This window comes from Aethalodelphis obliquidens, unplaced genomic scaffold (genome assembly GCF_003676395.1).
Source record: "Aethalodelphis obliquidens isolate GAN/ISIS:26980383/991018 unplaced genomic scaffold, ASM367639v1 scaffold62, whole genome shotgun sequence".
Lineage (NCBI taxonomy): Eukaryota > Metazoa > Chordata > Mammalia > Artiodactyla > Delphinidae > Aethalodelphis > Aethalodelphis obliquidens.
In genome coordinates, this window is record NW_020838006.1 from 2,602,098 (window position 1) to 2,616,304 (window position 14,207).

A 14,207-nucleotide genomic window follows, 5' to 3' on the forward strand; every position below is an offset into this window, starting at 1 on the left:
TGTGTGTGTGTGTGTGTGTGTGTGTGTGTGTGTGTGTGTGTGTGTGTATGAAGAGCTTTATTTCCTGGAATCTGCCAGATTATGCAGGCTGACAAGTCCCAAGATCTGAGGTCAGCAAACTAGAGACCAAAGAAGAACCAGTGTTTCAGTTTGAGTCCAAAGGCAGGAAAGAAACAATGCCCCAGCTTGAAGGCGGTCAAGTTTAACTCAGGGGAGGATCAGCCTTTTTCAGATCTTCAACTGACTGGATGAGGCCCACTCACATTAGAGAGGGCAATCTATTTTACTCAGTCAATGGATGAGTTTAAATGTTAAAGTCATCCAGGAAACACTCTCACAGGCAGATCCAGTATAATGCTTGACCAGCATCCTGGGGCTCAGTCCAGGTGGCAAATAAAATTAATCACCACACACGTGTGTGGTATTAAAGCAAGTATGTCCAGAATGGCCGGCTTCCTCCAGATCTCACCTAGAGGAGCTGTAACTCCTAGAGCCATGCAACAAGCATGCTGACGATGTTACTGGAAGAGTAAGAGCATCTGTGTACAAAGTTAGTGTTCAACTAATTCTAAAACCTCCGATGCCTTTAGGGCAGCTTATTAATGCAGGAGGCTCCAACTCCCTGCTTCTGTTTTGGGGGAGAAGTAAAACATTTCATTTTTATTATTATTTATTTATTTATTTATTATTTATTTATTATTATTAATTTTTAAATTGCTACAGCATTTAGAATAGGCTATCCCATTAAAAAACAATTGTGCCTTTGTCTCCCCATTGATTTTTCTTTCTACTGGTGATATCCATGGACTAGCAGTATTTATAGGCAATCCCCAGAGTTGGCGTACTGTAGTAGAAAGGGTCAAGAGTCAAAAAATATCACTTCTGATGTCATTTATTCACTTACTCGCCATGGGATTTTTGTATCCCTCTTAAGCTCTTAGAACCAATCTTCTCATTGGTAGAGGGGGTTTATAACTCTTGCCCTATCTACTGCCTAGAGTTATTATAAAGGGCCATACAAAATAAAATAAATGTCCCTGAAACACCTTAAGTACTGTAAAACTCTGCTGCATGTAAGGAAATATTATTATCTTCAGTCTATATGAACATCCCCTTCAATTTGTTTTTAAAGTATTACAGTCACGAGGTTGCTTTAGAGTTGTTACAAGCATCTTCAGGATATTTCAGGATATTTTGTCACCACTGCTCAGGACAATTCATCTTGAGACAGCTTTGTCCACCTAACAGTTAAAAGTGACTATAAATTGATTACCATAATTTTGTGATTTAATAAAAACTTGATAGTATGTAAATTAGGCAAAAACTAATAACTTAGAAAGACCCATAGTGTAATATATTATCGTGGAAAAAAATAGGAACTAGTCCCCTAAAACAGTGTTAAAATTTGGTCCACCAAATGGTACTTGTTCACAAGGAAATACATACAGAAATAGAGAGTAAGCATTTAAAACCTTTTCTAACAAGTTCACATTAGCATGACATTTAATCCAAATGTAATTTTGGTTTGTTTAATGTAGTAATAAAAAATTGCATCTTGTATTTTGTATGTCTCTTAATTTTTTCTATTAACTTTGAAAAATGTAAATATTTTGCAAATGTTGGTTTGTGACAGATTGGAAATAAAAATGGTCCCCACCACAGGTGGCTTGAGAAACATTGCTCTAAAATTCCTAATGCCAATAACTACTTCCTGAATATTTAAATATAATTTCATCAAGCATGAGTGTTGTCAGATTGAGTGTTGAAATCTTCTTCAAAGGTAGTTACCTTTTCCAGAATCATGTATATATAATAGTCATAATGTGTATCCAAAAAACACAGCCCCAGACATAACCTTTGATCTATATATGAGCAATAATTTTGCCCTCCATTTGTATTTATTTGCTAAGCTTCCTTGAAATGTTCTGACATTGTCTTCAACTGTAATAAAGCAAATGAGTACCAATAAACCGAACACTAAAAATCTGAGAAAAATGAAGTCATTTCAGGAAAAAGAATTTTTATATTCTTACGTAAAATGACAAGGTCACTGCTCCCATTAACGTTGGAGAGGGTACCATTCTAATTTTTTCACAATCTTTTGACAAAACTAAATAGTAAATCAAGAAATCCCCATACAGATGAAAAGATACAGAAACAGAGCAAAATGGAGGAGTTACTTATGGTGAGATGGTCAATTAAATGTAATAGATGTATGAATTGTAGTCATATACTTTTACAGACTAGGATACACTGCAGAGTATTCACTCAGTTGATGATGTGTGAAATGCTGAGTAAGGCTAGGAATCCTTTTTTTTTGTGTGGCCTTTCCTCTGTAACTAAAGCTACTTCATGAATAAGCAAAAGTGAATAAAATAAGGGATTCGGAGATATTTATTCTTGTATGTGCAAATATTCCTTTGAACCACAATTTGCCATCTGTTATTCATTGATGTTTAGGAGGAAAGGCAGTGTTAAGAACTGGGAAGAACATTGGATCAGGTATGAAAGGATATGGGTTCTATCTCTAGCCTGTTACTATTTAGCTGAGTGGCCTTGAGTAAGTCATAAGCACTATTTTAGCTTGTTTTCGTTTTTGTTTTTCCCATCTGTTAAATATCAGATTGGACAAGATGCTCCTTTAGGTCCATTCTGGAGCTAAATGATCATGAAAATTTAAGTTAAAAAACAAAAAGATTTCAAAAAGATTCTAGATTGCAGGTATCACATGAGTTATTTTTCTGCAGATTTAAAAGGCACATTCTTTTAGGTTCATAGTGCCAAAGAACCTTTTGAAAGAGCCCATCTAGTTACATAAATGTGGTACATAAATATAAAACTGAAAATAAAAATATAAATGCATATATTATTTTAAAGTTCATTCTATGCAGAAATTAAATTCTGTTGTCATCAACGAATATGTTCAAGACTTATATTGTATTTCAAAGGAGAGAATTACTTAATGAATAACACTGCCCAAACGCTGTATTCTTCCTGTAAATACAAATTAAGGAATGACACTCTCCAATTCTGTACTGTCTCTGTGAATACAGATTAAGGAGTTGGCCTTGCTGTTTGAATTTGGATTCAGAAAATAGCTGCTGGGCAATCTCTTGTGTATTAAGCTCCGTATGTTAATTACACACCATTTTGAGAAGTTGCAGTGCATTCTATACTTGCGGAATTTGGAAATGGATTTGAATCAGGATACACTGGTGTACTGCTACTTAGATCTGTACACTATGCTTCACTAGTGGGATTAGTTGCTTATGGTTGTTTAGCCTCGTTAAGGATGAAGGTATACAGAATGTTGGGCAAATGCCAGCCCATTCATGGGACTGCCATGTTCTGCAGCCCACTCTCTGGGTTAAGCAGGAACTCCCACTGGAACTTGAGTTGATCTAGGGTATAAACTCCAGAAATCACATCATAGGAAAGTTTTTCTTCTCTCAACTCTTTCTCAATTCTGATTCTTCACAGGAAAAAGACTCTGTCTGGTCCTAGTGTGCTTAATACCTCTCTTAATTATGAATCTCATTTGTTACTAAGAGAGAGTCAACCACCAGGGTCACAATCTTCTGTGAACAAACAGTATCTAATATAATTTAATCATGTGAATTTGTTGCCAATTTTGATAGTAACCTACTTATGCCAAGTGATACTGGCTTTTTAGCTATGGTAGCAACATACTGTTATCTTTTTCAATGGATTTACTTAAGCCCAAAGATATTTTGATTTAAAGAAAACTTTTAAGGACTTCCCTGGTGGCACAGTGGTTAAAAATCCACCTGCCAGTGCAGGGGACACAGTTAGATCACTGGTCCGGGAAGATCCCACATGCCATGGAGCAACTAAGCCCATGTACTCAGAAGAACTACTGATCCTGCTAGAGCCCACACACCACAACTACTGAAGCCCACCCACCTACAGCCCATGCTCCGCAACAAGAGAAGCCACCACATTGAGAAGCCCATACACCACAACGAAGAGTAGCCCCCACTCGCTGCAACTAGAGAAAACCTGCACGCAGCAACAAAGACCCAACATAGCCAAAATAAATAAAAATTAATTAATACAAAAGAAAACTTTTAAGTAAATAACCTTATAGTACATGGCTGGCAAATTTTCTAAGATGATATGTGAATGATTGAAGCTTTGGAAACATTGGCCTACTGGAAAAATACACTGAGATGGAAGATAGAAAATCTGACTAAATTTAATTTGAACCCTGTCACTAATTATTGGATTGTCCTCGGGTGAGATGATGAATTTTTCATGCCTCCATTTCCTCATTATCCAATAAGTATGATGATATTTGCCTAGCTACCTTTGGAATGATGATGTGAAGATTAAAGGATGAGTAGTAAAATAATATAAAGTCAAAAGTCATATATACGTAGGTTTGTTATTATGTATCTGAAACACCACTTTTTTTTTTTCTTTTAGGTTTTTCTTTTAGGTTTTTTTTTCTTTTTCATCACCCCAGCAGTTGGGCGGGGGATCATGTCCACTTAGGAAAAAAATAATATCATCTCTGTTTTCTCTCTAGGATCATGCCATTAATTAGCGGTGTGTTTGTGTGTGTGTGTGTGTGTATGTCTGTGTGTGTGTGAGAGAGAGAGAGACTACAGTTGTACAGTTTCTACATATACACTATTCCCAAATACTAAAGCTGTTATCTTTTCCTGATTGATTACCTGTTTATTTGCACTGTTTTTCATGGTGATCAAAAAGTTTGAAAACTAAACTATGTTTCAAAAAGAACCTAATAATAGATCTTATTCATCTCAAAGCTTAATAAAAATATTATGGCCTGTCTGAATATTTAGAGCTATTAAAAGTAATGGAGCTTAGTTTCATGCCAAAACTATTTCTTGATCTGTAATAATATTTGGAATTTTGTTTATTGTATTTTTCGTTTTGCTTAAAACCTCAAATTTGCTACAGAATATATCATCTCTGCACAAAAGATATTTTACTATTACATAATGTCATTTCCTATAGACTTCAGAGTTGCTTTTTCCAATTTAATCATGTTTCTTCTTGAAGTTAAAGTTGTTGTGTTGGTTAAAATATAATAGTTCATTTAAATATGGGATCTATTTTGATATTAATGATCAATCATGTCAGGCTTTTGTCTGTGCTTTATTTTGAGACATGCATACAACTAAGTTCCAACTTATTAATTCATTGTGTGAAATAGAAGATATTCACACACTTAGAAATAATGCTAGCAGTTGTTGTTTGATTTCCCATTCTATTAAGCAAAGCTTATTTAAGCACTACTGCTTCATAATCTCATTCATAGATAAATATTTAACTGTGGTCTATGGAAGTGATTGCCAAACTTGAGCGGTCATCAGACTCACCTGGAGGGCTTGTCAAAACACAAATCACTTGGCCCACCCTCAAGTTTCTGATTCCAAGGTGGGGCCTAAGAATTTGCATTTCTAGAAAGTTCCCCATTGATGCTGAGGCTGATGATAAATGCTGTCCTAGGACCACACTTCTTTTCTCCCCATTGGTGCAGTGGAAGGCACTATAGCAAGACAGGGAAGCCCATGGACTTCGGTGATACCCCCAGGTTTTAGCCCTGGCTTTGACACTTAAGAGCTGTATAACTTAGACCAAGTTAGGGATCAATTTTGTTCACTGTAAAGTAGTAACAATTATATGTACTGGAAATATTGAATGAAATAATGTATATCAAGTGTTTAAAGCAATGCCTAGCATGTTATGAACACTCACTAAATGCAACATTAGTAACTGGTGGTGACAGTAGTTAGAGTGGTAATAGAACCACTAGTTATGGTCATAGAATATACATACTTACCTTAGTTCAACTGCACTAAAAGTTTATTAGACTTTTCTAAGGAAGGCTAGACAGAAAGTTTGATTTTCACTGATGACATTGCTTCTATGAGAAGCATTCTGGCAAGAAGGAATTCAGTGAAAAGAAATACCACCCTTACTGAAAGAACTTCCAAGAGCATGCTAGAGATTGGAATCTAGATGGCAGTGTAAGCAAAATGTATAAATTTCTGCAGTGTTTCTCAATATTCAGAACTTACTGCATGTGTTTCTTTTTTCCCTTAGCAACAAGAGCAAGACCCAACAAACCTATATATCTCAAATCTCCCCATTTCTATGGATGAACAGGAGCTTGAGACTATGCTGAAACCATTTGGACATGTCATTTCCACAAGGATACTAAGAGATGCTAATGGAGTCAGCAGAGGCGTTGGCTTTGCCAGGTAAAACACCTGCTCTTTCCTTGTATTCCCTTTAATTCCATCCCTTTCTAGCACTACAAGAGTTCTGGAATATAGAATATTCAAAGAAAAGTAGCTTATCAAACTGACTGTATCTTTGCTTTGAGTCAGAGAATTCCAGTGTAACTAGAAATATGTTGTTCTTGCTAAAATCTGTACATAGAATGTTTATATCTGTCTCAAGTCGTAATGGTATGCATAACCCCTTCCCAGTCCTCTCTATGCCTGTAGATCAACAAAATCAGATGCCGTCAGTTTCTACTAGGGATAATAAATGCCCAGCACCCCAGAGCTAAAGACCCCATGGGGTGAACAAAGCATCCACATGTTTCAGCATTGATTTCTAAAGAGCAAGATGGTAGAATTTCTCAGTCAGTGGAAGAGAGAAGAGAGGAAAGATTTCGAGAAACAGGAACTGTTGGGTAGTCTCAAGGAACTCAGAAATCTAAGGGGAGGTGAAGAGGGCATTTGCATTTAAGAGGCCCTGGCTGTGTGTTTTTGATGTTTTAAACAAAACAGAAAAGAACAAATTGCACTTTCCTCATTGTTGGAAAAAGATGAGTAGTTTTCTTTTTAACTTTAAGAGAATGTTTACAAAAGAGGATCTCAGCCAGGAATGGAGTTAAAATGGTGGTACCTGCTGTGCTTTCATGAAGAAACAAAGTTAAGGAAACTACAGGGAAACCGAAACTGCTCAATAACAAAGAAGAAAAGGAAAAGCTGTGTCTCCACGGTTGGGTGTGTTTATGCGTCTTGAGGTCTTGAGCGGACTCAACATGAATGAATGGATGGATGTTAATGTCATCTGGAAGGCAGCCCCTTGCAGGCAGGTGTTTCCCCCTATGGGGAACCCTGCCATCATTGGAAAAACCATCCCAAACCAACCTCCGTGAACCCACTTGGAAAGATATGAAAATGCATTGATTAACTGATCTCTAACTTGACTTCCTTGAGGTCATGGACCATGTCTTAAAATTCTTCTTATTCCCCACAATGTTCTACACATACTAGACCGGGAGACCTATGCAGGATACAGGTCTGAAGATTTGAAGAGAAGTCAGCAGAATGAAAAACATCTCCCAGACTTGAACGCATGCATGAGGCATTCAAGTTTTCAGAACATTGTTAACTGTTGATTGTCATGGTCAAGGCAGAGCTAATTGCAACACCTGGGTCTCTGAAATTGTCCAACTTATGCATTCTTGGAGACTGTACAGCCTGCTATTGGAGGCCTAGCCAGTGCAGGAGGCACTAAATGCCTGCCATGCTCCACTTCACACTGCGTGCACACGCCTTTAGCTCAGCACCCACCTCCTGCCCCGCAAAACCTCTCTAACACATTATTTTCTCCTTCATTTATGCTCTTGCTGAGAAAGGAACATGTTTCAGATTCATCAAGAGAACACATTTTCTAAGAAGATCTATGTTTTGTATTTTTGTTTTTTAAACAAAAGATTTTTGGTACCAAGTATGGATATATTAGTTTGCTTAGGCTACCATAACAGAATTCAACAGACTGGGTGGCTTTAAACAACAGACATTTATTTTCTCCCAATTCTAGAGGCTAGAAGTCCAAGATCAAGGTGGCAGTAGGTTTGGTTTCCTCTCTGTGTCTTGTAGATGGCCTTCTTTTCCCATATCTTCGCATGGTCTGCCCTTTGTGTTTACTCCTAATCTCTTCTTAAAAGGGCGTCAGTCAGATTCGATTAGGATCCACCCATTATATATACACACAATTTATAATCCAATCTCTTGGGATAAACCATAATGGAAAAGAATATTAAAAAAAGAATGTATCAGTATATATATGTAAAACTGAGTCACTTTGCTGTACAGCAGAGATTGGTACAACATTGTAAATCAACTATACTTCAGTAAAAAAATTAATGAATGTGGGCTTCCCTGGTGGCGCAGTGGTTGAGAGTCCGCCTGCTGATGCAGGGGACACGGGTTCGTGCCCCAGTCCAGGAAGATCCCACATGCCACGGGGCGGCTGGGCCCGTGAGCCATGGCCGCTGAGCCAGCGCGTCCGGAGCCTGTGCTCCGCAACGGGAGAGGCCACAACAGTGAGAGGCCCATGTACTGCAAAAAAAAACAAAAACAAAAAATTAATGAATGTAATATAAAAAAAAACAACATATATACACAACTTCTTTATTCATTCATCTGTTGATAGACACATAGGTTGTTTCCATGTCTTGGCTATTGTAAACAATGCTGCTATGAACATTGGGGTGCATGTATCTTTTTGAATTAATGTTTTCGTTTTCTTCTGATATATACACTAGTGGAATTGCTAAATCACATGGTATTTCTCTTTTTGGTTTTTTGAGGACTCTCCATTCTCTTTTCTACAGTGGCTGCACTAATTTATATGCCAACAATAGTGTACAACAGTTCCCTTTTCTCCACATTCTTGCCTGTCCCAGTACTGGTGCCAACAGACTGGTGGGTGGGGATGGAGCTGGGTCCTGAGGCTAATAAACTAGAGGGAGGATTCCACGATGGCACCTTCCAGCACCAGTGTTATTATGGCAGAACGAGCTCCCAGAAATGACTGCTGCCAGCATCTCTGTCCCCAGGGGGAGTCCCAGTTGCCTCCTGTCTCTCCAGGAGACTCTCCAAGATTAGCAGGTGGGTCTGACTCAGGCTCCTTTCAAATTACTGCTTCTGCCCTCGTTCACGGAGTGTGTGAAATTTTGTGTGCCTCCTTTAAGAGTAGAGTCTCTATTTCCGACAGCCCTCTGGATCTCCTGAAAGTAAGCCCCACTGGCCTTCAAAGCCAAACGTTCTAGGGGCTCGTCTTCCCAGTGCAGGACCTCCAGCCTGGGGAGTCTGATGTGGGTTTCAGACCCCTTGCTCCTTGGGGAGAACTTCTACAGTTGTAATTATCCTCCCCTTAGTGATTCACTCACTGGGGTTGGCGGTGGAGGGGGGCGGGCACGGGTCTTGACTATACCATGACTCTGCCCCTCCTACCTGTCTCATTGTGGTTCCTCCTTTTTTTTTCTTTTTGGCTTTTTGAGTTAATTATTATTGTTTTTGTTATATTATTATATTCACATTTTACAGTTATAGAAAAAATGAAGGCAAGAGAAGTTTAAAATCCTGTACAATATCTCACAGAAGATAAGCAGGAGAACCCACTTACAGGTTCGGGTATAGGTGAACATAAGCCCATGTTCTCAAGATCACAAGGGCTATAGCCAAACAAATAATGATATATCTTTAGTTGTGGAAGATCTTTTCTGTTAAGTTAGTCTTTTTCATTGATAGTTGTTCTGTAAATAGTTGTAATTTTGGTGTGCTCGTGAGAGGAGGTGAGCTCAGGGTCTTTCTGCACTGCCATCTTGGGACAAAATCCCAGGTGTGGTTCTTGGTTCATGTGCAAGAGATCCTGAAATTCCTTTGACTCAAAAGAACACCTCCATTATTATTTTACTTGTAAGCTATATTCATCTTCTTTGAAAATCACCTCTTCAAAGCAAAGGTGGTATCTTCGTTTTATATTTAAACCACTGAACTTCAAAGCATTGATTTGAATGCCAGTAGGGTGCAGAGACAGCACAATTACAGGCTTTTTAACGTTCCAGAAGCACTAGATGGTGTCTGAAATTACAGACTTCCATTTTATTTTATTATTATTTTTTTCCTCTCTTGTAACATAAAACAGTTTTGTAAGATCCACCCCCCTGCAGGCAGCATTTTATAGCCAAGTCATAAACCCTGAAAAACAAAAGTTTATGGTGGGAATGCTGACAGTCAGACCCACTACTGCAGAGCTCGCGGATGCCAACAGACTACCTTGCCTTCCAGCATGAGGATCAGAACATAAATCAGCCTGAGTCTGGAGGGACAGGACTGCATGTTCACGTTATCCATTTCCCATTCCCAGAAACATAAGACCGTTTGTCTAACAAAAATCACATTGAACGAGTGTTATGAGAGGCCGGTAAAGAATGACCCAAAGTGGAGAAGGGATGAGGGTAAGCGTTCACAATTACTCCAGCTTCAACATCTGGGAACATAGAACCTCTTTAAGCAATGCATTTACTGTCCCCTGGTGAGCTAAAGGGCGTGAGAGACCGCTGAGCACAGAGACCTTTGTATTCTGTAATTTTTTTCACCTCTCTTCAGTGCTCTTAATTTGATTCTCATGGAGTTTTGTTTGAATGACTTTTAACATCTGGGCAGTGTTCTACCACTCCCTACCAAATGGGCAAGTTTTCCAAATAAATCATTTCAGTGCTTCTTTCTTTTCACTAAGTAAAAAAACTAATCACAGTTACAGGAAGACAAATATCAGGCTGATTATTAAAAATTAATTAAAATATGATTTTTGTATTTTCTTTTAATTACTTTAAATATCGTTAGAATTTTATTCTTTACTTTCCACTGCCTGACATTTCTTGCTGCCTATCTTCTCCCACCTCCCGAAATAGAAAGAGAACTCAGATTCAGAATAAACAAAGAAAGTATAGAAATTTTTTAAATGCCAATACTTTCTTTGTAAGCAACTATATCATGCTTTAAAATGACCATCAAGCCTATCTAAATGTGATTTTATGGTTTGGAATGTGTTTCGATTCATATCTACCTTAAATCCATCTTTAAGAAATGTTGTGTTAATATTTCTTCCTTGATGTTTTGGCAGTTCATTTGCCATTACTGTCTCAAATGCATGGAACTAGGAAATCAAATGTGAGCAAAGAAAATCTCTAAAATGTAAACTTAGTGATTAGTAACCACCAAACTACAGCTGTGTTTGCACAGAAACAGGTTACAACTGTGTTTGCTGAGACTGAAAAGAAGGTGGACTGTTATTCCTTTTAGTAATTTTAATTCCTCTCTCAATTGCCAGCAGATGTGATCCACTAAAGAGAAAACCCCTGGTCCACCCTGTAGCTTCTTTATCTTTATTCTTGTTTTATGTGTTTATCTTCATCGTTTCTTTATGTTGTCTGTTTGTCTTTCTGTCTTTTAACATCAGAAAGTCATGGTCATGGCTAGAGAAGGCAGATCACTCTACTTTCTTTTCCGTGTATTAGGAGCCCTGGTTTTCAAAACCCAAACAAACCAACCAACCTGTCAACCAAACAAACAAATGAATTAAATTGCATTGAATAATCTATTATTCTGAAATCCCCTGGTCTTCAATCTTTCTGTATACATGCTTTTATAAAAACTTACAAAAGGACAAAAAACATACAGTTTATTGTTCTATTATTTTGAAATTGGAATGGCATTATTCCAAAGTCAGCCCTCCGTGGGATGGGAGGAGAGTTCTGAATATTATTTATCCTTGTGAAACTGAAATTGGAGAACTTTGTTACCTTGCAATTGGAAATAGAGGCCATTCCCTGTGCTCAGGGTCTGTAAGATCTCTTTACCCTGTGCTTGCCCTAAGTACAAACCATGACAGGGACTCTTGGGCCCTGAAGGCTGTGGGGATTTCAGGTAGGTTGTTGGCTTCCAGCCAATAAAGAGAAAGACTTCGAAATATCATTTGGAGGGCACATGTGAGCCTCTTTTCTTTAATATCTTTCATACATGCTCTGCTTTCTATGAATTGGACCAACCTAACATCCATCTGTATCCGTGTGGTTATAAATATGGCTTTATGGTCAGAAATAACTTAGTTTTCATCTTAGTTCTGTTCTTCCTATCTGTGTTCTTGGACTAGTTACTTAACCTCTTTTAGCCTCCCTTCCTGATATGTAAAATGTATATATTTTTTTAATTTTTATCGGAGTATAGTTGATTTACAATGTTGTGTTAGTTTCAGATGTACAGCAATGTGAATCAGTTATACATATAAATATATCTATTCCTTTTCAGATTCTTTTCCCATATAGGTCATTACAGAGTACTGACATCTTGATTTTATTTATTTACTTATTTGTTTGTTTATTTATTTATTTATTTTTGGCCGCATTGGGTCTTTGTTGCTGCGCGCAGGCTTTCTCTAGTTACGGCAAGTAGGGGCTACTCTTCCTTGCAGTGTGCGGGCTTCTCGTTGTGGTGGCTTCTCTTGTTGTGGAGCACGGCCTCTAGGCACACGGGCTTCAGTAGTTGTGGCTCGCGGGCTTAGTTGCTCCGCGGCACGTGGGATCCTCCCGGACCAGGGCTCAAACCCGTGTCCTCTGCATTGATAGGCAGATTCTTAACCACTGCGCCCAGGGAAGTCCCGTAAAATGTATTCATCCATGCATTCATTCGGTTCACCCAGTAAATATGTGGGCACTAGTAATGTGCCAGTAATTATTCTACATGTGATAATTAGAGATGTGCACACACACACACACACACACACACACACACACACAAGTATCTGCTTTAATTGACTGGCATTCTACTGGATTGGGGACACAGTAAGTATGTCATCAAACATAAAATAGTAAATAATGAGTATCAACAATTAATATCAAATAACTAAAGTGCTATGAAAACAAAATAAAGCATAGGGGTGCTATAGAGAATGTGACAAAATGAGAGGTTTGAGGTAAAGGACAGGAAAGCCCTCTGAGGAGACTGCATTTAACCTAAGATGCACATGATAAGAAGAAACCAGCATGAGACTCCCTGGTGGGCCTGGAGAGGGAAAAGAGCTGTCCCAGCAGAGGAAAAGAGAGAAGGAGAGCTAAGCTGGGGCCAGTTCCTCATACTTGGGAAACAGAAAAAAGGCAAGGTTGATATATCGTAGAAAAAAGAAGAGAAATGTAATAGATAGTAATATCTAGTAATGAATGAAATATGGCTGCAGCTCAAAGAGACTGATTAAAAGTGATCAAATGAGTTCCAGTTGCATTGAATGGTGAGATTTTTCTATACCTGAACATATTGTACTTATTGATTCCTTCTTTATCTCAGTTTTAATTTTTGAATTGAATGTTTTTCCATTTCTTTACCAAATTCCCTTTGAACACAATTAATCTATGGTTAAAAGATAGATTTAGATGATGATGCATCCAGACAAGGATGTCCGCTGGGGGTAGGTAGGTAGTCTGAAAGAAGCAGTTCCCAGACTAAGTGTAAGTAAACTTATTTTTTCTTACATTTTTCTTGAAATACACAGCCTCAGAGATCATTTTGTTCCTTGGGTATTGATAGTTTTATGATGTAGCCGTCAAAGTGCTGGCTAGAAACATAGCTTCACCACAAATGATCCAACTGAAGAGGCTAGCATGGAGGAGTATTTACAGAAGTGTGGGCAGAGTTAAGGGAACTGATGAAGGGATGCTGAGATACCCAGAGATGAGCCGCAGAAGGAAGCCTTTACCCCTGAGAGCAGACAGCAGGTGAAGCCATGTGCCCAGAGCCCAGTGAGACCCAGAGCCTTGGAGGAGGGGCCGCCTAGAGGCACTGTAGACAGGGAGGGATGTAACCCTTGCCAGACAGACGTGGCGCAAAAGCAGAGAGAATGAGGAGGACCAGCCAGATCTCTCTCTGTTTCCACCAGGCCTCCAGTGGTGACACCAATAAAAACCATCAAGTAATAGAGCAAAGGTGATACAGTCCATGGAAGGGTCACTTCTTTGGGGCATAGAGCAGAGCAGAGAAGGCGTATGGGGGAGGGCTAAGCAGAAAACATCAGCACACATGGATGAGTGAACTAATTTTCTTTCCTCTTGACTCCACTATTAAAAAGTAGAAATAGAAAGCAGTGCAAAGTCAGCAATAAATACCACCTGCTACTTCTCCTTCAGACTGGCAATGGATACAGGTAGGTTGGAATGATGGCAAACTGGCTCTGTTTACAGAAAACAACTGCTCAAATCCAGAGTAACTTTGCCGTGATGTCTTTTTTCTGACATCATTTCTGACACCAAATATGTGGACTTTTGTGACATTGAATGTGTGTCATTTTTCCATTCTCTGACTCCAGCTGGGTGTCCAACAATTCATTTCAGTTTTAACACTAACTACTCAGAGTTG

General features: G+C 38.6%; 1 protein-coding gene across 12 annotated transcripts in view; it reads left to right on the forward strand.

Moving 5' to 3' along the window:
- The window catches only part of RBMS3 (RNA binding motif single stranded interacting protein 3), a 715,251-nt gene that overhangs the window by 471,945 nt on the left and 229,099 nt on the right, over window positions 1-14,207 (forward strand). For all 12 annotated transcript variants that reach the window (XM_027088163.1, XM_027088168.1, XM_027088170.1 and 9 more), the window contains one exon: window positions 6,097-6,254. In XM_027088163.1, coding sequence (XP_026943964.1) covers window positions 6,097-6,254 — 158 coding nt within the window. The remainder of the gene's footprint in view (window positions 1-6,096; window positions 6,255-14,207) is intronic.